This window comes from Mytilus californianus, unplaced genomic scaffold, assembly GCF_021869535.1.
Source record: "Mytilus californianus isolate M0D057914Y unplaced genomic scaffold, xbMytCali1.0.p SCAF_4, whole genome shotgun sequence".
In the NCBI taxonomy this organism is placed as follows: Eukaryota; Metazoa; Mollusca; class Bivalvia; order Mytilida; family Mytilidae; genus Mytilus; species Mytilus californianus.
In genome coordinates this window covers 27417967-27444974 of record NW_026262690.1, presented here as the reverse complement: position 1 = coordinate 27444974, position 27008 = coordinate 27417967, and the positions used below count along the sequence as shown (strand labels likewise).

Genomic DNA, 27008 nt, shown 5'->3' with positions numbered 1-27008 from the left:
ATATCGAAAGTTACAAGCAAATAACCAAGGATCTATAATATTAGTATAAAAAGTCCATAAAATAACTATTGAGGAATTTGTATATCTTTATACACAGACTATATTATTTTGACCTGAGACTACTATACTGTGACACATGTTATAGAAGTCTCAGAGTAGTCTCATTTTTGACTTATTAACTTAGTCTTATATATAATAAAAAAGATAAACAATTTCGTCTCTATTAGCTCCAGGTCACAGAAACGTCAAATTATTGCTGATAACTACTAGATGTACAAGTCCCTTATTAGTCAAAGATATAACCTAGTTCATAAGTCAGTACGTTGTTAATAGCTTAAGTTGTAAAAAATATTTTTCTTGAGATTCTTGATCCTTGAAGTACTTCCGGGTTAATATCTGGAACTTTAATTGTTAAATGAGATTTTCATTGAAACTTTTCCAAATGCCGCCTATCGCGAAAGCATTTGATTTTATTGTGATTGGAGGTGGTTCTGGTGGCTTAGCTTGTGCCAGACGCGCTGCTGAATTCGGTGTTAAAGCTGCCATTGTTGAAGAGGCACGATGGGGTGGCACATGTGTAAGTTTACACGAAACAGTGGCCAGAATTTCTACCAATACACACTGAAAATTGTGGAAAAAATAACATATTTCCCCAATTTTATATGTTTTGTTGGAAATTCAGATGACTGTAAAGAAGCAGTAAATTAACATGTACATTTTCCTGCTTACTTTAGACAAATATTTTTATAGTAGGAAAGATAAGAATCTTGCGTTATCTGGGTATCTGGATGATTCCTTCTAACTCCGATTCTTACCAACCAATTCGTCCCAAGTTGCTTGGTCAATTCATTCCAACTTTTTAAAGAACAGTGTCAGTTCTGCCATCTTTTAATAATGCAAATGCATGAGATTTGGCAAAAATCGTAAAGATCAAAGAGAAAAAACAATAGATCAAAGGAAAATGCCGCCAAATAAGCATGAAAATGCGTGAGTCTCACGCTAAATGCGTGAGACTTGGCAGCCCTGCAGTGTTTTATCATATAATCTATTAAAACAACCTAAATACTTTTATTTATAATGTTGCACATGTTGTATGTCATGTATGTATGTATATAAAATTTATATAAAATGTATATAAATATTTAATTAAAATTTATTTCTATGGTTTATATTGGGAATGATATATAGACAGTTATAGTATTTATTTCATGACAATTTAATATAAATAAAATACTAATTTTATTTTTAAAGCAATCATTATTTTATTATAATTGCTTATTGTATTTTAAGACTATGTGCATACAAGTTTTTTATGCATTCATCAAAAGAATAAACCCGTACTCTGATGAGCCTGTACTCAGCTTGGGTCGAAGCTTGGGTCATAAATGCGATGTGAGTTCGTGGTCTAGTGGTTAAGACCGATGGCTACAGTACTGAAGGTCCCGAGTTGGATTCTCACTCGGGGTGCTAAAAATATCAGTACATCAGAAGGGTGGTTCTCTCCGAGTACTTCGGCTTCCTCCACCATAATAACAGACTCTGCCGGGTGTCCTAACACTCCCTGGTGTTGGATTGGGGATTGTCCATGTAAATATTGAACATTGTAAATACAATACAAAATTTTACTCAGTTTCCTTGTACGAAACCAAAAAAAGTCACTTCAAATAAAGAAGTCAGGAGCCTGTAATTCAGTGGTTGTCTTTTGTTGCTGTATATTCTATTTGTTTTTCATTCATTATTTAGTACATAAATCAGGACGTTAGTTTTCTCGTTTGAATTCTTTTACATTTGTCATGTCAGGGCCTTTTATAGCTGACTATGCGGTGTGGGTTTTGTTCATGTTGAAGGCCGTACGGTGACCTATTGTTGTTAATTTCTATGTCATTTAGTCATTAAGTCTCTTGTGGAGAGTTGTTTCATTGGCAATCATACCACATCCTCTTATTTATATAAATCAGTTGGAACGAATTGACCATTAGCTTAATATGAATTGACCAAATCTGGGATGAATTGGCTCGGAACGAATCAGACTTGGAACGAATTGACTAGCATTCGTTATCTCACTATACATGTATATCGCATAGCTTTGGATAATAATGTTTTTTGTTGGAAAATGGCATTGCCTTTTTAAAGACTTTTTATGCAAGTGTGACACTTCTTTAGCACAATCAGTTAATGCGCTGCCTTGTAACACAGAGGTCCCAGGTTTGAGTCCCAGAGGAGAAAAAGTGATTTTGTGAGAAGCTTCATGCTCTCCTGTTACATTTAGCGCCCAACAATAAAAATCCACGGTTAGAAGAATTACCTAGCCAGGGAAGTGTTGAAGATATCATTATAGTATATTAATGACTCTGGATGTGGGGGAAGTGTGACGGGGGGATAGAAATGAGTCCAATGACAAATAAAATTGTAAGTTTGTAGTTAGTATATCCTGCATCATCATTTATGAATACCTTTGTCAAGAAATTCAGGAAAATCTACAAAGCATGCATACAACCATTTGTCAACATGGTCAAAACATGAATATGACACCACACCTTTCATATATGTAGTTCAATTTAGTTAACATGGCCTGAACAAACCATTATAGATAACATTTACATTTGTACATGTAGCTTCAACCATGTATTCACATTTCCACACAAGAGTTAAATATTTTTTCAGCAACAAAAGACAGGTGTCTTTCCAAAATGTCAATCAAGCTTTGAATTGTCAAAAGCAAAAAAAAAAATGTGAATAAATTCAGCTAAGAGACTACATGCATCAAAATCTACCATCAAAACCAAATTCTCCAAATAACAAAAAAAAACCCAAACCATTATGATATACTGTAGAAACATTAATTTTCGTGGGGTTAAAATTTCGTGGTTTTGTCTCTATATAAAATTTCATGGGGATTTAATTTCGTGGTTTCCATTAAATGGAAGTGATATTATATGTAGGTTAAATTTTCGTGGTTGTTTTAATTTCGTGGATATATTCTTTCCACGAAATAAACGAAATTAAATCCTCCACGAAAATTTCTGCTTTTACAGTATAACAAAAAGACTATTACTGATCGTGCTGATGAGTTTCCCAAATTTGGACAAGCACACAAACATGTGACAGGGTATTGTCATACTTGCATACTACATGTACCATGGTTTTCATTTGACATCAGAAATAAGGACTGTCAAGATGTTTATATAAATACTACTGACTCTACAGTTCCTTGAACACTGTTCCTTTGCATGTGCTTGGTGTTTGTTGTTGACAAAAACATGATACCTATTGTAGATTTCTTGTATTTCTACATGTATTTCATGTTTATTTTTATCCAGGTAAATGTAGGATGTGTACCAAAGAAAGTTATGTTTAATACAGCAATGCATGCAGAGTTTATTCATGACCATAAAGATTACGGATTTGATGTGGAATATAAAGGATTTAATTGGGCGTAAGTAACAAAATTGTGTTTCCCTCATACACATTGGTTTTGTAGGAGCGGGGTTTACTCCTATAAGAAGTGTTTGAGAAACGGGGGTACTGTCTTGGTTCACTAGCTCACATATAAAAGGTACTCCATTATATAACTAATTGTTTATTAAACGTTAAACAGGCATCCATAATAGTTCATATGATAAAGGTTTACAATAATCATGATAATACATATAATTCCAGAAATAGATGTTTCTATGACAAATACAATTCTCAAAGTGACTTAAAACTCTAAGACATAACTCTATAATTAATTTAACTGACCCTTTAGCCTATTACTTTATATTCTAAATTTATCTTAAGTATCAAACCTTTGACCTTTTAATTACCAAATAGAAATACTGAATTAGACAGAACATATTTTTCTAAGAATCTTTAATGTCTCAAGTAGTGGTCAATAACATGTGAAATAAACTACTTTTCTGAACTACTTCTACTAAAGACACTAAAATCAACATCTGTTGTTTACTAATAAAACTAAGCATGCAAATTCTTTTATCTTCAACATGAAATAATCGAAATACTGAAAATTGTTTAAAATGTTACTTTTAAAATTGTTATAAATTTACTCTACTATAGTTTTCTTATGTCTATCGATTTGTCCTGAAAGTTTGTCTAAATAAAAGTCACTACAGTTTACATAGGAATTGATCATAACTTTACAATATCAATGTTATTCCATGTGTAGTCTATTTTATTATTTTTATTAGGCTGATAAGTTTGGTTTTCATGGTTTTCAACTTTCTTGTTTGAATTGTTTCACATTTTTCATGTTGGGGCCTTTTATAGCTGACTATACAATATGGGTTTTTCTCATTACAGCGACCTATACTTGTTTTTATCTCCGTCATTTGAACTCTGATGGATAGTTGTCTCATTGGCAATCATACCACATCTCCTTATTTTTATATTTTTTCTTGGTAAAGCTGAAAACAAGCTTCAGTATTACCTCTGCAAATTATTTGACAGACCTCAACATCTTTACATCAATATTTTTGTGCTGACAGGATAGAATGACATCTGATGAACATTTTGTGTGTACCCCACAATCATGCCTTCAATAATTTATTGGTTGTACATCACATGTGTTATGAGAAAAAAATAGATATTGTAATGTATTAGCTCATTAACAAGTTTTCAGAGAGAGAAAAGCAAGAATTAAATAATCTCCTGTCTATTTAGTCTATACAAAGAACAGAAAGTGGTTTGACCCCCCAACAATATAATATATGTATACATTTCAAACCAAATACATGTTGGTATGTATATTTTTGTCTTTTGCAGAGTCATCTTATTTTTTTATTACCAGGTAGATATCACTTTTATTTTTTTTTCATTTTAATACTATGAAGTTACATATGTATACTTGCAGTAAAATAAAAGCAACAAGAGATGCCTACATCAAGAGACTGAATGGGATTTATGAAACTAATCTTGAAAAGGTATATATTTTTATAATGTATGACAAGGTATTTGTATTATATCCATTTATCATGTTTATAGAACATAAAATAAGGAGATGGTTATGGAAAACCTTAAGGGCCCCCAATATTCAGTATATTTTTTCAAGATTAAAATTGTTTCAAATTGATGTATAAACATGTGAGAAATTGATACAGAATGAATTTTATCAATCTTTTTCTATACAGCTATAACATTTACATCCCAAACAGGCCAAGAACAGAAATTTTTGTGAAAGTTGACCGAAATTATTTTTTATTTCAACCAATTTATGCCAAGAAAAGGTAGAGGGCAGGGTTTGATAAATATTCAGTCAGATAGCTTATTTGTTTAATCTGACTGAAATACAGCTCCTGTGTTCAAGCTTTGGTCACCATGACAATGCTCCATTCTACTTTCTGTTTTTAAGATCTTTCAGGATCCTCTGATTTTGTCGTATATACACGCCTTCAAAAACTTTTGGTCAATTGTTTCATTGGTTGATTCAAAATTACCAAAACAGAAAGTAAAATTGAATGTTGTTTTCAGATCCTTGAAAGCGTGGACACAGGATTTGTATTTTATTCAGATTTGGTTATTTGTTATAACAAACATAATGTTTAAATAAAAATGTATATTGACACATTAACTGTGTGTTCTGGTACAAAAAGCCAATGGAAATTGATCTATTTTATTTTAATTGAGTGGAACACTGAAATTTATGTTAATTTTGACGTCTTAGAAGGACACTAAAATTGAAATAAAAAGACCTATGATTTCTTATCTAGTCATAGCTGTTACCATGGTTACTATGATACATTGTTAAAATGGCTGTTGAATCCTAGCATGAAATTTTATACAGATATAGGTTCCTATTGGTGCTTTATTGAACCACCTCCTTTTATAGAAGAGGAGAGAAGATGCATAGAGGAAATGAAAACTCAAAAGTTAAAGACAGACAACACCATGGCAAAACAGTTATGAATCCACAAACAGTGCATAGAAAAATGTGATTGAGCAACATCAACATATATTCAGAATTTGAAATTATAATATACTCCCAGTGTCCTATAGTGTATAGATTAGATCTAGTTTCTTAAGTAAATAATAAAATTCAATCTATAAAAAAGTATTTAAATGTTCATTGATCCTCAGGTATATCATGTATATTATCAGTCATCTTTCCTTATAGGAAAATTCAGAGTTGTATGTATTTTATTTTTAGTCTAAAGTTGAAAAAATAGAAGGTCATGCTATATTGACCGAGGATAGATGTGTACAGGTTGGAGAGCAGAAATTCTCAGCAGAGCACATACTGATAGCTACGGGTGGAAAACCTATCGTCCCAACAAATATCCCAGGTAACTGATAGCTTCTGATGAATAATATTGGTCATATTGAAAATTGCAGGTATTAAACTTGCTATCCAATTTTCCCTGTATTTTTGGTAACATTTATAGAGATTCTGTTAATTCTAACAAATATTTGAAATAACTAATAGTTTAAGTTGAAGTATTGACTAAATGTAACTATTCCAGCATGCTATAGTGAATACAAATGTATCACCTTAAAGGTCATATACAGTTTGTTTCAACCTTTAATAATATATTTTTGTAATGATCAAATGCTAACATACTGAATAAAAAAACATTCAAAAGAAATGTATTTTCTTTTATTTATATTCTTTTTTTACTTTTCATGCATTCGAAAACTTTGTTCAGAAAAATTTGACATTTGCTTATTTTCAGTTTCCATCATCAAATGTTCATCAAAGACTCTTTTACATACAACAATACAAAATATCAATAAATGCAGATTTTTTTCTCATTGAAAATTTAAATTATTACACAGGGGAGAGTTCAAAGCACTTGAAATACTAGAATTTGTTTTATTTTCTGTCTGTGGCAATTGATTAAAGTAAAGGAACATATATGGTAATCTGTAGATTCATGTCTATTTAGACATTGACTATAAACTTATAGTTACATGTAATTTGAAATGTTATACATATTGATTTTGCAATTACTTTGACTGCATTTTCAGTCAAAACTGTTAGGCTATCTGTCTTAAATAACCACCATCCTTCAAATTTTATAAAGTGCCTTCCAGACCCCCTTCCAATAGCAAAATACACATAGAAGTTTGCAAATATACCAGAATGTCTTTACAGCAGAGAATAGGAATGTGTTCACTTTGCAGGGATGGAATTGAAGATGAATTCCATTTACTCACTAAATGTAAAGCTTTAGCATTTAACAGAAATATACTCTTTTGTAATTTAAGTGATGTAGTTCCATCTTTTATTAATATGTCTGAACAAGAAAAGTTAAGTTTCAGTAAAAAAAATTATGAAAAATAATGACACTGATATTTTTCCTATGTGTTGCTGGAGTTAATGATATGTTTGATACAAACATTCATTTTAAGCAAAAATAATCTTAAGAATTGTTGTATTGTTAAAGCTTATTGTACTGACTTGTTAATATAGTATGAATAACACTTCGCCACAATGTAGGACTAAAACATTTGTCTCTTATCATTGACAAAATATGTCTCTGTATGTTTGTTTTTGTTTTTTGTTTATTTTTATATTTGTTTTTTTTGTAAATGTCAGCTGATGTCATTCATGTATTGGAATTTACACCAAAAAAAAATTTGTTTGATTTGATTTGATTTGTACTAAGAAATATGTTTAAGAATGTATAACAGATTACTAGTAATCATTTTAAAAATGTTGCAAAGAAATGTTTTTTTCATTTTAACACTCATGGAAAGTGAAAACCAAGCATTCCTTTGATAATGGTTGTTGATACTGGAATATAATCTGTTTATGAAATGATTGAGTGTTAAAACTTATTTTTCTTTAATACATTTCTTGCTTCAGGAGCAGAGCATGGCATTACAAGTGATGGTTTCTTTGAGTTAGAAACTTTACCAAAGTAAGTAAATGATACTCTTCATGTCTGCTATGAAGGTGATGTAAAAAAGCTATACAAACTTTTGATTGGCTGTTTGTTGTTTGCTCAATATCATAAAACTATTGAAATTATGAATTGAAAATGAATTGGACAATTTTTTATATCATGTCCATGCATGTTTTACTTTGATTCTGTTTAGCAAGATAGCATGTTTATTTGGATTGTCAACAATGACATTATCACCAGAAATATTAATTGTTTTCTTTAAAGTCAATTTGAACTTTAAATATTTTAAAATTAGAATGATTGACATTATTTGACTTTATGATTCACAGTTAATATTGATATTTGTCATTTAATGAACTTTTGATGAATATAAGAATAAATATTTATGAAAGGAGATGTAGAGTATGCGTCAATGGTACTTCATTTTACTAAATTCACCAAGTACCGAAAAACAATTAAAATATGACATATAAAGACATCCACTAAATAGGTTCCTGACTTTAGTTAACTTCATTGATTGAGACAAACCAAAACAACAACAGCAACACAAACAAACAAACAACACCAGCAAGACAAACAAACAACAGAACACAAAAACGTGAGTTTAATGGAACAGAAGTACAAAGACCTTTAGTTTTTATATCCTCTTTCTGGTCTATTTTCAAGGTTAAAAATATTTTTGAGATAAAAAAAAAGTGTAGGGTTGATTTCTTAAAGTTTTACCTGCCACATGCTTATGCTATATACATGGTCAGAGCAAAAATAAAAAAAGGAAATAACCTAAAAGTAAGAGAATTTGTCATTATAATATTTGACTGTGTAGTTGTCTTTGACAGGAAGGTGGTAGTTGTTGGAGCAGGGTATATTGCAGTTGAATTAGCAGGGATTTTTAATTCACTGGGATCAGACACATCAATACTTATCAGGTTTGATGAGGTATATTTCTTTTATGGAATTTTTTCCTTTAAATGAAGACAAATTTATTGTAAAATGATTTGCAAATAACTGGAAAATAATAATTTAATACCGAGAGTTATTGAAAATTAATTCCTGATTTATTTGTAGATCCTTCAAACAATTCTCATTTACTTGTAGTAAACAAACCATTTTTTAAGAAGTTTTTCAGGTTCTTTATTTTCCTTCTTAACTTCATGGTAGACATTTTACTTTCACGTGGCCACCAGAGACATTACTTCATTTTAATTGGCAAAAATCTTCTCCTCTGAAACTAGAAAGCAAGATGTTTTGAAACCATAGCCTAAAGGGATAGATGATTGAAATACCCTCTACAAACAAATCTCATTAAATTATGATCAGGTGAAAATCATTGCACATAGTTTCTATTGAAACCCTTGGCAAATCATATTTACATTGTCTTCTTGTGAACTTGTTAGTATTGACCAATTTTTCGGGTAATGATGTGTGAAAAGTCTTCCACAAGTTATCTTCTCTTGAGCAATGAAGAAATGGATTTGCTTGGTGCATGATTCAGGCATCATGAAGCATTTAGTTTTATTTTCAACCAAAAATTATATTGCAAATACTTTTCACCAAAATAATGCAGATTTGGATTTTTTCTGCCCAAATCGATTTATTTCAAATAGGACAGAAAAACAGTTTTGACCTATAGTTGCTTACTTCAACTTCATTTAAATTTGGTATCTGTTGGATTGATGTCTCATTGGCAACCTGCCACATCCCTTTATTTGTATGCTGTCCTTAGTTTTAAAGTTCCAGATCTATTTCTTAAATTTTAAATGTAGTTTTCATAAGTATTCTATCTACAGATTATTTACAAATTTAATGTACAATATTAATAGTATCTAATGGTATTAACGGTATCCAAGCTGTAAGAGAACCAATTGAGGTCAACCCCTACAATTTCAAGTTTTTAATTCAACTAGCCAAAAGATGAACATTTTTCTGCTGAGATCATTTGGCCAGATTAAACCAAAACTTGGTGGTAGGCATCTTAAGAGTGTTATTAAAGTTTCTACCTTTATATTTCTGCAGTTCCTTCAGCATAATCACTAATATAATTATTAAAAAAATGGAAAAAGTTAGCTAATAAAGAAAATTTTAGAATTCAGATGTTTTTTTTTAAATCTTTGAAAAATATGATCTTGCATGTGTTTTTTTTCTCAACTGTAGGTGCTGAGAACATTTGATCCTACAATTAGTACAAATGTTACTGTAAATATGGAACAAGGAGGTGTCAAGGTTATGAGAAGGACACAGGTAGGTTTAACTTTCCAACCACAAACATGTGAAAATTTAAATAAATTTTCATTCATTACCAAGAATGTGAAAGTTAAAATCTTTGACAGTAAATAAAATTTATGAATAAATAAATAGAAGCTACCACATTAAGTCATCATCTCCAAATTCTTCAAACTATATAAAACATTAATATATGACATAAGACAAACACTGATCAGGGATATATATAAACTAGTATTTTGGGATCTCAACTTTAGCCCTTTTTTAATCTATCGTAGACTATCAAAAGATACACAAAAGAACACACAATGAAAATAAGTACGGGAAAAGCATGTAATCCTTATATAACAGTATACATAGATAATAACAAATAATAATAAACACTTTTTATACTGTATCAAAGAATGATAGAAGTTACTAACATCAAGCACAACATATTTAAACTGTTGATATGATATCATGTTGTACTATATTCCAATATTAGTAGCTTTACTTCATTCAATTTCATGGATTGAGGAAAAACTATATTTTCATGGATACTTGATTTTCCTGGTTTTAGCAAAGTCTGAATACAAGTGTATAGATAATGTACACTGCTCTTAATATGTTAATTTGTGGTTAACATATAATGAAGAATTCCCAAAAATTGATATCACATGAATAGAAATGAATCCAAAATACTTCATAAAAGAATTTTCAACTTTTAAAAGTGACTTTAAAACGAAGGCCAACTTTGAACTAGTATCAGTGGCAGATCCAGAACTTTTCATAAGGGGGGGGGGGCGCTCACTGACCTAAGGGGGGGGCCCGCTCCAGTGATTCCCTATATAACCAACCAAGTTTTTCCCACGAAAGGGGGAGGTCCGGGCCCCCCAGGCCCCCCCCCCCTGGATCCGCCTATGCAGTATATCATTTATGCATTTTACTAGAATTTTACACTTAATAGACAGTGCTTGTTTTTGTCAGTTTTCTCTGTTTGTCCAAATTAAAAAAAAATAACATTATAATCTATGATTTTACTGTTAACCCTTACCATGCTGAGCCCGTCATATGACGGGATGACCCAAACCACCATTATTTGGCTCCAATGGCTCTCCATACTTTTAGAGGTCAACTTTATGATACTTATTTCGAAATTGATGCATGTTCCCTCAACCTGAGGCTATCTATTTTCATGTTTCTCATGTTTAAGTTGCATTTTGAGCTCAAATACGAACTTGGAAAATTGAAATCGGATAAAACTGGTTTTTCTGGAGGGGTGGGCTTCCCTTCTGTGTCTTACACAGGAAGTTCAGAGGCCTAAAACTTTCAAAAATAGTGTAAACCCGTAGGCATATATCTACTGATCATAATTATTATTGAAATACGCAGAGGAAACGACTACTTCCGGTTTCAGGTCTAGTTGAAATCCAAAATTGGAAAAAATCGTGAAATTCCGTATTTTTTGTCCAAATGACCTTCTTTAGACTGGTGTTCCCAGATCAGTTTCACTCCAACCTAAGAACTGTTGGGGTTAATGTGTTAACTGGGTTCCACTCTACATGCAGACAACAGCTGGATACCTATATCAGCATCCCTCGGTCTTTGGGGTCAAGAAATAGGACGAAAAATCATCAAAAACGACGCTTTTTGCACCTGATGACCCACTTTGGGATCAATTTAGAAATTAGTTTTAAACTCTTATATACATGATATTTATGAAATACATTCTTTTAGGTTAAATCTGTGACAAAAAGGGAAAATGGATTACTTGACCTTGAACTAAATACAGGAGACAAAATGACAGATGTGGACTGTTTGTTGTGGGCAGTTGGAAGAGTTCCACTATCAGAAAATATAGGCTTAGAAAAATTAGTAAGTATTTGTTTGATTTTATTGAAAGAGATTATAAAATTACTGGAAGAACTTCTTATTAGGCTTCTTCATCTAATAATTGAATGAATTTTATTTAATTTCATTTGCAAGGAAAAGCAATGACCAAAGAACATGTTGAATATTTGTACCATAAATGTTTCACAATTCTGTATTATAGATACAATGAATAAGCGTTGATTCTTGAAAAAGAAACCATGAGCCCGGAGGGGGAATGGTTTGTTTTTCATGTATCAACCCTTATCCATTGTATCTCTAACTTAAACTATTGTGTTAATGTCTTTTCAAAATTAAAGGCTTTTCTTAATTAGAAGGTATTGTAAGTGAATTTAAATAACCACGTTGTCATGTTGAACAATGCATTAATAAATCTAAGTTCACAATTAATTGGTTAGAGAAATACAAATATAACATTACATGTCTGTCTTTAAATTATCAGGCATCTGAATATCATCCGTAATTTACAAAATAAGACATATTCGAACTTATTTCTAAGTATATATGATAAGTATGCACCGAAATTTCTAGCAAGAAGCCAATTTCTAGGCACATCATTAGGGATTTGCAAAGAAACATTTGTAAAGATATGTAGTACAACAGATGAAAGCATACTGTATTTATAAAACAAAAATGAAAAAAATTGAATGTAATCATTTTCTTTTCAAATATATGAAATAGCCAATAATAATTCAAAAATAAATGGGAAAACCCACTTTTATTACAAAAATATCCACATTAACATTAAAAAAGGAAAAACGAAAAAATTAAAGAATAGAGACAACAAATAAAAGGGAATACGGGGATTCGAACCTAAACCGACAAGTCTCTACCTTAACTCAATGATCTTAACCTTGTAAACCTCTCGGCTACCAACATATACTATACGATTGTCTATTATGTATTCATAAAGGTACAAGCCCTATGTGTCTGTTGTACCGATGTGTATCATATGTTCATCTAAATATATAAAATAGACATTTATATAGCAACCCATTGGTAGCCGAGAGGTTTCTTGATGTCAGTCACACATAACAGATTTCAAGGAGGGGTTCGATTCCCAGTGAAGGCATATAAAAATCACAAAAATTAAAGGTAAGTTTTTAAATTAATTCCATCAGTGAACAGAAATCAGTAAATAAGCCAATTCAAACTTAATGAAATTAAGCACACAAAGGAAACAATTGAATATAATTTGGTGAGTCCATTTAATAGACAGATTTAGGAAGAGCTGATTCTAGAAAAAGAATCCACGGTAAATGAATAGGCTGATGTCACGACAATGGTTTAGATAGAAATTAATCCTAAAAAACATTCTATTATAAATTATATTTTAGATTTAAACTTCAACTGTTAATTCAGAATTTGTTTTTACTCTTTTAGTGACATTTTAAACCTGTTAAATATAAATCCTGAAATATCAAACAATTAATGGTATAAAGCAAATAGAGATCTATGTGATCTTTTGCAAAGTGCGTAGTCTTACTGAGTGATGTGAAATTAAGTACAGAAAGACAGTATAGTTTACCTTCATTGATTAAAAAAACACCCACAAGCAGCATAAACAACCATCAGAACATTAGAAAGAAGGGAAGAAAGGGTAGATAGTTTAAAAAAAGTTAGAAATAAGAGTTATAATATAAATACTTAAATATCCAGTTTCTGATGTCAGAGGTCTAGTTGAAAATCCTGTTCAAATTAAATTATTCTTAAAAGTGAGTTTAAAGAAGCACCACATTCTTCTTACATATATTATATAACCTTGACCTCATTTTCATGCTCAGGTTCAGTTTTCAGGATTTTATTTAGTCCTCATGATCAGTAATTGTAAATTTGAGAAGTAAGTGCCAGTCTGACATGTCTCATATGGCATTGACTTCATTTTTATGCCTCAGTGGTCGGTTGAGTTTTCAGGTTTAGGTATCTATTTTTCAGAAACTATACATGTTAGGTAAACAAAATTTGGTATGTGAATTGTTTGTGAGGAGTATATTTCAGACTGACATGTGTCATATTGCCTTGACCTCAATCTCACGCTCCAATGGTCCAATTTAAGTTTAATGATTAGGTCTGAATCTCATAAATCATACATGATAGGTTGAAAAAATTTGTTTGTGAATTCAACAAATGTGCATAAATATGTGCACCTAACATTTCCATTCTACCTTTACCTCAGTTTCGAATTCATTGCTATGTAAAATAATACAAATGTTGCAATAGCTGAGACATTTTAATGTCAATTATTTTTGTTTTATGGGATATATTTTACAGATTTACACGACATGTTTCTGTTATATTCATTCATTTTGTCGTTTTGTTGTCATAGAATATCTTTTTCACTTCTAAAATGTTTTATTTGTTATTATTTAAATAATGTTTACCAAAATATCAATACTTATGGTAATTAATGTATGCCTAAAATAACTCATGAAATATACATTTAGAAAAAAGAATATTTTAACACTTGAAAGGATTGCATATATGACTAATTTTAAATATCCTTGAGATTTATTAAAAGGACTGCAAATTTATGCAAATTTATGCAGTCATGTAATATTGATGTCCTCGTCATCATCATAGACACAATGTTTTTTTAGAATAATTATTTACTTGGTTTGACTAATCCTTCAAAACTTAACACAATTTTCCTTGCCAAAAACAAATGCCACTACAATTATTTTCCAGATTTTTATTAAGCGAATCTATGGATTTTTTTATTAAATCTCTATATATTTATCCAGAAGAAGTCACTAGATTTTATACCCTTGGTACAAGGACTCAATTTTGGTCAACTTCCAGAATTTTAGCTTTTACATTTTTAGTCCAATTTTGATATTTCTTTCCTATGAACTGTTTATGAAAATAAAATCTTTTCTATAATTTTTCAATTGTGGTGCTTAAAGTTTATGAATTGTAATGGGGAAAGAATGAGTAAATAGGTTTTGTAAATTTACTCCAATTTGGACATGATTTTTTTTCTATATTCTTTTACTTGAAGAGAATTTTTATTAATCAACATCTATTCACTAATTCAGTACATGTATTGACAGCACACTTTTCTTTTAGAAGATTTTGCTTTTATACACTGAATAAAACAGGACAGTACATGTAGTTCAAATACATCTATGATAAATATTTTTATGAAACATTTGATGTGAGTAGATGGTTTCTTTATTTTCCTGTTCTGAAATAAGGTGCAATGTTAGCGGTGGGGGCATTAAGTTTTACCCTTGTATGTCTGTAGGTACGTCCGTACGTCCAAAAATTGGTTTCCATTCTCTAACTTAAGTTTGCCTCAACCAAATTTTATGAAACTTATACACAATGCTTATTACCACAAAACACAGATCAAGATTGAATTTTGGTGGCATCACTTTAACCATTCTAGAGTTATGCCCCTTTATAAATGGAAAAATTGCAAAATTATTAGTTTCCGTTCTCTAACTTAAGTTTGCCTCAACCAAATGTAAGAAACTTATACACAATGCTAATTACCACAAAACACAGATCAAGTATGAATTTTGGTGGCGTCACTTTAACCGTTCTAGAGTTATGCCCTTTATAAATGGAAAAATTGCTAAATTATTAGTTTCCGTTCTCTAACTTAAGTTTGCCTCAACCAAATGTTATGAAACTTATACACAATGCTAATTACCTCAAAACAGAGATCAAGTTTGAATTTTGGTGGTGCATTTTTAACTGTTCTAGAGTTATGCCCCTTTATAAATGGAAAAATTGCAAAATTTTATTTTCTTCGAAATATCAAGTAATTTTTAAAATTGGAGTTATCTTCCTTTGTCCATGATTATAGTTGAATCAACTACAATCAATGCTTTATACAATGCAATGTTTAATTTTGACTTCCACCGATAAAACACAGATCAAGTTGAATTTTGGTAGTGTCACTTAAACCATTATTGAGTTATGCCCCTTTATAAATTGAAAGATTGCAAAATTTTTAGTTTCCATTCTGTAACTTAAGTTTGCCCCAACCAAAAATTATGAAACCTATACACAATATTCATTACCACAAAACTAAGATCAAGTACAAATTTTTTGTTTCCGTTTTCTAATTTTAGTTTGCCTTACCAAATGTTATGAAACTTATACATGATGCTTATTACTACATAATACAGATTAAGTACAAAATTTGGTGGCGACACTTTTACCATTCTTGAGTTATATCCATTTATAAACATATAAATTGCTGAATTTTTTGTTTCCGTTCTCTAACTTTAGTTTGTCTCAACCAAATGTTATAAAACTTATACACAACCATTCTAGTGTTATGCGTGTTTACAAATAGAAAAATTGCTGAATTTTTAGTTTCTGCTCTCTACTTAAGTTAGCCTCAACCAAATGTTATGAGACTTACAAACAATGCTTATTACCACAAAACTCAGATCAGCGTCACTTTTACCGTTCTTCAGTTATGTCCCTTTATAACTATATGATATGCAAGTGGAGGCATCATCTGTGTCCACATGTGGACACTATCCACATTTATTTTGAAATCATTCTAGGGAATAAAAATGGATAACAAAGGCCATATTGTGGTAGATGAGTTTCAGAATACTACAGGGAGTAAGATATATGCTCTTGGAGATGTATGCGGTAAAGCCTTACTTACACCAGGTAAGCTGTTAGATATATGTGGTAAACTTCAAGAACACCAGGTAAGCATGTAGGTTATGATTATTGTGGTAACCAAAAACCAGGTAAGCAAGTAGGAGTTGTTTGTTGTAGTTATCTAAAAACTAGGTAATCAAGTAGGCGTTGTTTGTTGTAGTCATCTAAAAACTAGGTAAACAAGTAGGAGTTGTTTGTTGAAGTTATCCAAAAACTGGGTAAACAAGTAGGAGTTGTATGTTGAAGTTATCCAAAAACTAGGTAAGCAAGTAGGAGTTGTTTGTTGTAGTTATTCAAAAACTAGGTAAACAAGTAGGAGTTGTTTGTTGAAGTTATCCAAAAACTAGGTAAGCAAGTAGGAGTTGTTTGTTGTAGTTATCTAAAAACTAGGTAAACAAGTAGGAGTTGTTTGTTGAAGTTGTCCAAAAACTAGGTAAACAAGTAGGAGTTGTTTGTTGTAGTCATCTAAAAACTAGGTAAGCAAGTAGGAGTTGTTTGTTGAAGTTGTCCAAAAACTAGGTAAACAAGTAGGAGTTGTTTGTTGAAGTTATCCAAAAACTAGGTAAACAAGTAGGAGTTGTTTGTTGAAGTTATCTAAAAACTAGGTAAACAAGTAGGAGTTGTTTGTTGTAGTTATCCAAAAACTAGGTAAGCAAGTAGGAGTTGTTTGTTGTAGTCATCCAAAAACTAGATAAACAAGTAGGAGTTGTTTGTTGAAGTTATCCAAAAACTAGGTAAGCAAGTAGGAGTTGTTTGTTGTAGTTATCCAAAAACTAGGTAAGCAAGTAGGAGTTGTTTGTTGTAGTCATCCAAAACCTAGGTAAACAAGTAGGAGTTGTTTGTTGAAGTTATCCAAAAACTAGGTAAGCAAGTAGGAGTTGTTTGTTGTAGTTATCTAAAAACTAGGTAAACAAGTAGGAGTTGTTTGTTGAAGTTGTCCAAAAACTAGGTAAACAAGTAGGAGTTGTTTGTTGTAGTTATCTAAAAACTAGGTAAACAAGTAGGAGTTGTTTGTTGAAGTTGTCCAAAAACTAGGTAAACAAATAGGAGTTGTTTGTTGTAATCATCCAAAAACTAGGTAAGCATGTAGGAGTTGTATGTTGTAGTTATCCAAAAAACTAGGTAAGCTAGTAGGAGTTGTTTGTTGTAGTCATCCAAAACCTAGGTAAACAAGTAGGAGTTGTTTGTTGAAGTTGTCCAAAAACTAGGTAAACAAGTAGGAGTTGTTTGTTGAAGTTATCCAAAAACTAGGTAAGCAAGTAGGAGTTGTTTGTTGTAGTTATCTAAAAACTAGGTAAACAAGTAGGAGTTGTTTGTTGAAGTTGTCCAAAAACTAGGTAAACAAGTAGGAGTTGTTTGTTGTAGTCATCTAAAAACTAGGTAAGCAAGTAGGAGTTGTTTGTTGAAGTTGTCCAAAAACTAGGTAAACAAGTAGGAGTTGTTTGTTGAAGTTATCCAAAAACTAGGTAAACAAGTAGGAGTTGTTTGTTGAAGTTATCTAAAAACTAGGTAAACAAGTAGGAGTTGTTTGTTGTAGTTATCCAAAAACTAGGTAAGCAAGTAGGAGTTGTTTGTTGTAGTCATCCAAAAACTAGATAAACAAGTAGGAGTTGTTTGTTGAAGTTATCCAAAAACTAGGTAAGCAAGTAGGAGTTGTTTGTTGTAGTTATCCAAAAACTAGGTAAGCAAGTAGGAGTTGTTTGTTGTAGTCATCCAAAACCTAGGTAAACAAGTAGGAGTTGTTTGTTGAAGTTATCCAAAAACTAGGTAAGCAAGTAGGAGTTGTTTGTTGTAGTTATCTAAAAACTAGGTAAACAAGTAGGAGTTGTTTGTTGAAGTTGTCCAAAAACTAGGTAAACAAGTAGGAGTTGTTTGTTGTAGTTATCTAAAAACTAGGTAAACAAGTAGGAGTTGTTTGTTGAAGTTGTCCAAAAACTAGGTAAACAAGTAGGAGTTGTTTGTTGTAGTTATCTAAAAACTAGGTAAACAAGTAGGAGTTGTTTGTTGAAGTTGTCCAAAAACTAGGTAAACAAGTAGGAGTTGTTTGTTGTAATCATCCAAAAACTAGGTAAACAAGTAGGAGTTGTTTGTTGAAGTTGTCCAAAAACTAGGTAAACAAATAGGAGTTGTTTCTGTAATCATCCAAAAACTAGGTAAGCATGTAGGAGTTGTATGTTGTAGTTATCCAAAAAACTAGGTAAGCTAGTAGGAGTTGTTTGTTGAAGTTGTCCAAAAACTAGGTAAACAAATAGGAGTTGTTTGTTGTAATCATCCAAAAACTAGGTAAACAAGTAGGAGTTGTTTGTTGAAGTTGTCCAAAAACTAGGTAAACAAGTAGGACTTGTTTGTTGTAGTTATCTAAAAACTAGGTAAACAAGTAGGAGTTGTTTGTTGTAGTCATCCAAAAACTAGGTAAACAAGTAGGAGTTGTTTGTTGTAGTTATCCAAAAACTAGGTAAAGAAGTAGGAGTTGTTTGATGTAGTCATCTAAAAACTAGGTAAACAAGTAGGAGTTGTTTGTTGAAGTTATTCAAAAACTGGGTAAACAAGTAGAAGTTGTTTGTTGTAGTCATCCAAAAACTAGGTAAACAAGTAGGAGTTGTTTGTTGAAGTTATCCAAAAACTATGTAAACAAGTAGGAGTTGTTTGTTGTAGTTGTCCAAAAACTAGGTAAACAAGTAGGAGTTGTTTGTTGAAGTTATCCAAAAACTAGGTAAACAAGTCAGAGTTGTTTGTTGTAAAGGTTTTCTTAACAATATGTAAGAAAGTGGAGGATGTTAGTTGTTTAGTCATCCCAACACCAGGTAAGCAAGTAGGATATGTTTTATGGCCCTCCTTTGATAATAGAGGGGCATTATGTTGTCAGGTTGGTGTGTCTGTCCATCCAATATAGGTACAGTATGTTAGTTATAAAGTTTTCCTAATACCAGGTAAGCAGTTAGTAGATGTTAGTTGTTAATTAATCCTAAGACCAGGTAAGCAAGTAGGATATGTGTTATGGCCCTCCTACGATAATAGAGGGGCATTATGTTGTCAGGTTGGTGTGTCTGTCCATCCAATATAGGTACAGCATTTTACTTATAAAGTTTTCCTTATACCAGGTAAGCAGGTAGATATTAGCTGTAAAGTCTTCCTATTAATAATAACAGTTTTTCTCTTCAGATTTACTGATTTGATTTACTCAGTATTAATTTCATGGGAGGTTCATTTCCTACTCTGACAGAGGTAAAACTTTAAACAGCCATTTCTATTACAGATGTATAATAAGATGCTAGGATATCAAGGAAGCCTGAAAAAAGTTTCCTACGGTAGATTTTTTTCTATTGAATTTAAACAAAATCCCAATAGGGATCTAAATACAAGTAGCACATGTAATTTAAGACAGTGGTGAGTCAGATTTTGTCTATCCCTTTTTTTGGATAGAATATGTTTCCTGAACATAAACTTTGTTTGCAATGACGCACTGTAAAACAACTAATTTTCAAGATCAATTTATTTATTTTGAAAAATATCGCAATTATGAATCATCACAGATATTCCAAATAGGATCTGCTTTTATATATTCACAAAGTAAGGAAATCCTGAAATCAAATCATGGTAAAATAGGCAAGAAAGGTTTAAATGCTGAATAAAATTTTATTCCAAAAATTAGTTTGTTTATAGTAATCACTTCATTCTAAGTGATATTGAGATATAGAGAGAAGATATCTCAATTCAAAACTTTTTTCATTTTTATACGCCCGTTTACAGGACGTATTATGGTATACCGTTGTTCGTCCGTCCGTCTGTACGTCTGTCATCAACATTAACTCAAAAACGCTTTAACCAATTTGCATAAAACTTTGGTGAATTGTTTATATCTATTGACGTGAGCTCCCTTTCGTTTTTTATAAATTTCAGATTTTTAGTATCCGATTTATTGGGTTTTATTCATTAAAAAAAGGGGGATTTTTCTAGTTTTCGGACAATTACTCAAGAATGCTTTCACCAACTTGCAAGAAATTACGGTGAATTGTTTATATCTTTTGACATGAGCTCCCTTTCAATTTTTATAAATTTTAGATTTGACATTTCCGAGTTACAGGGTTTTATTCATAAAAAAGGGGGATTTTCCATTTTTCGGACAAAAACTCAAAAATGCTTTCAGCAGTTTTTATGAAAATTTGCTGAATTGTTTATATCTATTGACGTGAGCTCCCTTTCGTTTTTTATAAATTTCAGATTTTTAGTTTCTGATTTATTGGGTTTTATTCATTAAAAAAAGGGGGATTTTTCTAGTTTTCGGACAATTACTCAAGAATGCTTTCACCAACTTGCAAGAAATTACGGTGAATTGTTTATATCTTTTGACATGAGCTCCCTTTCAATTTTTATAAATTTTAGATTTGACATTTCCGAGTTACAGGGTTTTATTCATAAAAAAGGGGGATTTTCCATTTTTCGGACAAAAACTCAAAAATGCTTTCAGCAGTTTTTATGAAACTTTGGTGAATTGTTTATATCTATTGACGTGAGCTCCCTTTCGTTTTTTATAAATTTCAGATTTTTAGTTTCCGATTTATTGGGTTTTATTCATTAAAAAAAGGGGGATTTTTCTAGTTTTCGGACAATTACTCAAGAATGCTTTCACCAACTTGCAAGAAATTATGGTGAATTGTTTATATCTTTTGACATGAGCTCACTTTCAATTTTTATAAATTTTAGATTTGACATTTCCGAGTTACAGGGTTTTTTTCATAAAAAAGGGGGATTTTCCATTTTTCGGACAAAAACTCAAAAATGCTTTCAGCAGTTTTTACGAAACTTTGGTGAATTGTTGATATCTACTGACGTGAGCTCCCTTTCGTTTTTTATAAATTTCAGATTTTTAGTTTCCGATTTATTGGGTTTTATTCATTAAAAAAAGGGGGATTTTCCAGTTTTCTGACAATTACTCAAGAATGCTTTCACCAACTTGCAAGAAATTGCTGTGAATTGTTGATATCTATTGACATGAGCTCCCTTTCAATTTTTATAAATTTTAGATTTGACGTTTCCGAGTTACAGGGTTTTATTCATAAAAAAGGGGGATTTTCCATTTTTCGGACAAAAACTCAAAAATGCTTTCAGCAGTTTTTATGAAACTTTGGTGAATTGTTTATATCTATTGATGTAAGCTCCCTTTAGAATTTTATAAATTTTACATTTAACATTTCTGAGTTATGGGGTTTTATTCATTAAAATAGGGGGGATTTTCCATTTTTCGGACAATAACTCAAAAATGCTGTCAGCAATTCTCATGAAACTTTGGTGAATTGTTTATATCTATTGATGTAAGCTCCTTTTGATTTTCATAAATTTCTAGTATGACATTGAGAATTAATTGGACTTTATTTGTTTATAGTCAGACAACAGATTTACTAAGTATTGCGCAACAGCACAGTGTATTGCACAACAGCAAGAAATCTTTAATAAATTCAATTCATATAACCAATTTCAAGTTCTTTGACTACATTTATTCAGAAACCTATAATATGTCAAATATTTAATTACAATCCAAATTCAGACCTGTATCAAACTTGAATATTGTGTCCATTTTTGCCCCAACTGTTCAGGGTTGGACCTCTGCGGGCGTATCCAGCTGCGCTCAGCGAAGCAGTTTATTGATGATACATTTGTATTCCTACACCAGAATAGAAAAGTCATTTTGATTTATTTTTACTACCAAACCAGTATATATTACAGAGATTGTTCACTACCACAGGAACTCTCTGTCATTTTCCAACATATGATTTATAAGGTGCTCTGCAATATACTGTTGCACTGTGATGAAGCTTGATTACAGTTTTAAAATAATACACTTCCTTTACTTAAAAATGTCATTAATAAAAAAAGGGTGGAGGTTACTGGGGTCATAAGGAGCATATGCTGTTAAAATTTATTTCAAAAGAATACTAGAAAATGTATAATATTTACGAAAAAACATAAAAATACCAATTTAGGTGACCCCACTTCATTTTCAATCAAATAGCTGCTTACTTGTAAGAATGTTATTGTATTTTTCAGTTGCTATAGCAGCAGGTAGAAAATTAGCTCACCGACTGTTTGACAACAAACCAGATCTGAAGTTAGACTACAATAATATACCTACAGTTATATTTTCACATCCACCTAGTGCCACATTGGGTCTTACTCAAGGTAAACTAAACTATAGTTAGACTACAATGATATACCTACAGTTATATTTTCATATCCACCTAGTGCCACGTTGGGTCTTACTCTAGGTAAACTAAACTATAGTTAGACTGCAATGATATACCTACAGTTATATTTTCATAACCACCTAGTGCCACATTGGGTCTTACTCTAGGTAACCTAAACTATAGTTAGACTACAATGATATACCTACAGTTATATTTTCATATCCACCTAGTGCTACATTGGGTCTTACTCAAGGTAAACTAAACAAGTTTCATTGTATTGTTCATCAGCTTGCCTCATCCAAAGGAACAGTGTGAGCTATTTTTATCACTTACCACCAATTGTCAATTTTGAATTTTCCTAGAAAACACATATTTGGTCTTGGAAATATGACGAAGCTGAAAACTAAGAAAATTAGAATCATGTACAAATATAACTTTGTTCGAAATTTGTTATAACTTTTTGTCTGAATGAATTCTTTTCAAAAATGAAAATATAAGCTATAGCTTGATGTTTTAATTAATTTGCAAGATCAATAAAAGTATTGTCATAAGGAAGAATTGTCAGAAAAAAAAGTTTTGTTCAGAAGTCCTTTGGAATCCTTTACATAAATCCCAATTTTGTGTAAAGTAACTGTTTGAAAATGGATGTACAATATATCTTTTTGAATGTTTTTTATGTCTTACTTATCACAATGTGTGACTATAATGGTTTTATTTTGTGTAATTTAACTGTATTTTTTTGAAATATTCTAAACAAAATTAAGAAATTGGGAAATTTAACTAGTTTTTGGAAATTATCATGCAATCTATTTTTGATTGTAGTACCTTTGAGACAGATTTATAAATGTTTAGGTACATTGGTCAGAATTGCCTTTTCCAAAGAGATTTTGTCATAACTTAAATGTTAGTAATGGCTATAGCATATTCAAGGAATTTTTTCCACACCAAATGTGTATTAGCCTGTTCCCAATCAGGAACAATGTTTCTCCTTGTCTTAACTTATATCTTGAAGTTTGTTTTTTTCATTAGGGAAATTGGTGTTGATTGCAGATCTTTGATATTCTCTGTTAAATGTATTCACATCTTTGTAGACTTGTAGTTGTTTTATTGTTTAACATATTGTTTAGTCTTATTGTCTTTTGATGATGACCAAATGTTGACCTTAAGGTGTCTTTTGATTGTATGTGTCATTGAATTGCTGCTCATGAATATGTACCCTACATATCCAATTTTCACCAAACATGCTTGGCCCAAGTACTTGACATTTGGAAGGACTCCTATGTATTTACAACTGCAGAGGCTTATATAACCTTATACCATTATACAATAAGCAGTCAATCAAATAAAAGTAGAATTGTGAAGGGATTATTCCCTACTATGTTGAGGCCTTGATAATCATTGCATTCGAAAGGCAAGGTAATTCAAGACATTTGGGTGAAGTTTTGATTTAATTTTTTGTACTGTTTAAATATTCATTGATGATTAAAGTAAAATAATACAACCACAATATTATTGTATTTATTACTGGTAAATTGTAAAGAATTATTGAACTTCTGAAATTTTAGATGTACCTAAATAAGAAACTTACTTCTTTCATATTTTAAAGCTGAAGCAGAAGAAAAGTATGGCAAAGAAAAGATCAAAGCCTACAAATCCGAGTTTACACCTATGTATTTTTCTGTAACAACAAGGAAAGAAAAGTGTCATATGAAGTTGATTTGTTTGTTACCTGATGAAAAGGTAAGTTAATCTTTTATCTTTACTACTCATTCTAGCATCCAACTCTTCAAACATAAAAAAAATGTCATGATGAAATAAACCAAAATTGACACCACTCTTTTTCATTAAACAACATATTAAATACAATACTACATACTCCATATTAATATTTTATTTGAATAGTCATTTCCCTTTTCTTTGCAATGTCTAAAGATATAAAATTTACTTGTACAAGCTTAAGAAACAGGAAGACTTGCTGAGCTAAGTTCATAGCAAGTTTAAATGTTTTCTTTGTTTTCAAACTATAAAATTATTGTGTTTATCCTGTCGTTTTCTAACAAGTCTATAATGGTTTGTCTTTACATTCTCAAAGAAATCCACATTCCTAGAATAAGAAACACAAAGCAGACACCAAAGTGTCACTTTAATCATAATTTTTAAACACATTACCGTTCACTCATTAGAGATGACAATAAAAATAATTAGTCTAAGAACAACTGATAGTACAAAGGCAAAAACAAAAAAAGGTGAAAAGACAAACAAAAGTCTACAAAACACTACATGGAAAACAACAACAGTCTACACAACACTACACAGAAAACAACAACAGTCTACACAACACTACACAGAAAACAACAACAGTCTACACAACACTACACAGAAAACAACAACAGTCTACACAACACTACACAGAAAACAACAACAGTCTACACAACACTACACAGAAAACAACAACAGTCTACACAACACTACACAGAAAACAACAACAGTCTACACAACACTACACAGAAAACAACAACAGTCTACACAACACTACACAGAAAACAACAACAGTCTACACAACACTAACTACACAGAAAACAACAACAGTCTACACAACACTACACAGAAAACAACAACAGTCTAAAAACACTTAACAGAAAACTAAAGACTCAGGTGAAAGTGTTGTTGTTACTTTGCTTTTCATTATGTAAAGTGTGTGCAGGTTCTTTGTGTCAAGAATTAATGTTTGTCCCCTTTTTGCCAATACATGTCAATTAATGTAAATTTTTCAGGTGATTGGACTACACATGGTAGGACAAGGTGTTGATGAGATGTTACAGGGGTTCTCTGTAGCTGTCAAGATGGGTGCCACAAAGGCTCAATTTGATGCAACTGTAGCAATCCATCCGACATCCTCGGAAGAACTTGTCACCATGAGATAATTCATTTTTTTATACACATTTAAAATCAGTAATCTTATTCGGAATATATTTTTTGTTAGATGTTTTTTATATTATATTGATATTTATATTTGTGTTTATCAGAAATAATTCCTTCGCCCAATATGATATTAGATGCCATATTTATACAAACACCATAAATCAGTAGTATTAATGTACATGTTATCTCTGCTTTAGGGATTTTATAAACTACCTCAGATTTTCCTACACCAAATTTTTTGTTATTGATTCATATAATTTAATTAAACCCTGGGACCAACATCAGAGAAATTGTTATTTGGCTTTTACCATTGTTTCTCTTAGTTAGCAACATTCATACATTCCTGTGTGAATGTCATGCAAAATAAAATGTGCAACTTAATATCCATTACATGCTATTTGTATATTTTAAATGTAACTAGGTGTTTATTTTTTATTTAACCCTAAATGACTGATTTTTGATGTCATGCTCTAACATAGAAATTTTGAATGAAAACTTAAGCATACTTTTCTTTTAAAATATTGTTAGTTTGCTGTTAATTACAACATAATTTTTTTTTTTATAATGAATTTTCTTTATTGTAACAAATAGACTAGCACAACATGTATGAACAAAAGGTATACAGAATGGCATATTCACACAAAGGAAGTATTAAATAATTAAACAACAATTGAATATATGATGGTGCAACAATAGGTTGAAAATAAATAATTTTCTTATAACATTGGAATCTTATTTTTTAGATATCTATGATGTAAATGTTTTCCTTTCAATTGAGCACCATATGACAAACCCCATGATAGTTATAGGTCTGAAAAAGGCAGACTTAATTCAATTACAAATGGTCCAAAAATGATTGACATTTAAACATTAGAATTGTAGAACAGTAGCATGCAGTTTTTTGTACAAGAATAAAAATGATTTATGTTATATATTTGATAATGGAATAGCTCATTTTACCTTACAGTTGCACTAATTTTAAATCTTCGGTGAAAGTGTTTCTGTTGTATTCTGTTTATTCTATTTTTGTAATTCCTTGATAATGACCATAAATGTACTGTGCTTATCATTTTATTGTCCCTACTGCACACGCTTTGTTGAACATAGTAGTTGTCTTAATTTTCTATCCATCTTACCCATAATGAACTGTCAGTTTAATTTTATGATTCTTTTGGGAGTTACTTGATTTTGGCTATTGTAAATTGTAATCTGTTTTGGAGGAAGTAGTGTTTTTTTTTCACCCTCTTTTGTCTTTTGCCATGGCGTTGTCAGTTTTTCTAGACATATGAGTTTTGAATAATCTCTTTGTATCTTTCACCATATTTTTAGTAAAACTATGACACAT

The 27008-nt window shown here is 31.0% G+C and overlaps 1 protein-coding gene across 1 annotated transcript; it reads left to right on the top strand.

Moving 5' to 3' along the window:
- The first annotated feature begins 387 nt into the window (after positions 1 to 387).
- LOC127737828 (glutathione reductase, mitochondrial-like) lies at positions 388 to 27008 on the top strand. Its single transcript, XM_052248769.1, has 12 exons — positions 388 to 577; positions 3321 to 3436; positions 4850 to 4919; positions 6143 to 6278; positions 7802 to 7856; positions 8678 to 8777; positions 9993 to 10079; positions 11778 to 11915; positions 16454 to 16565; positions 22605 to 22736; positions 24348 to 24481; positions 25516 to 27008. The coding sequence occupies exons 1-12, from the start codon at positions 416 to 418 to the stop codon at positions 25663 to 25665; spliced, it is 1392 nt and encodes a 463-aa protein (XP_052104729.1). The 5' UTR covers positions 388 to 415; the 3' UTR covers positions 25666 to 27008.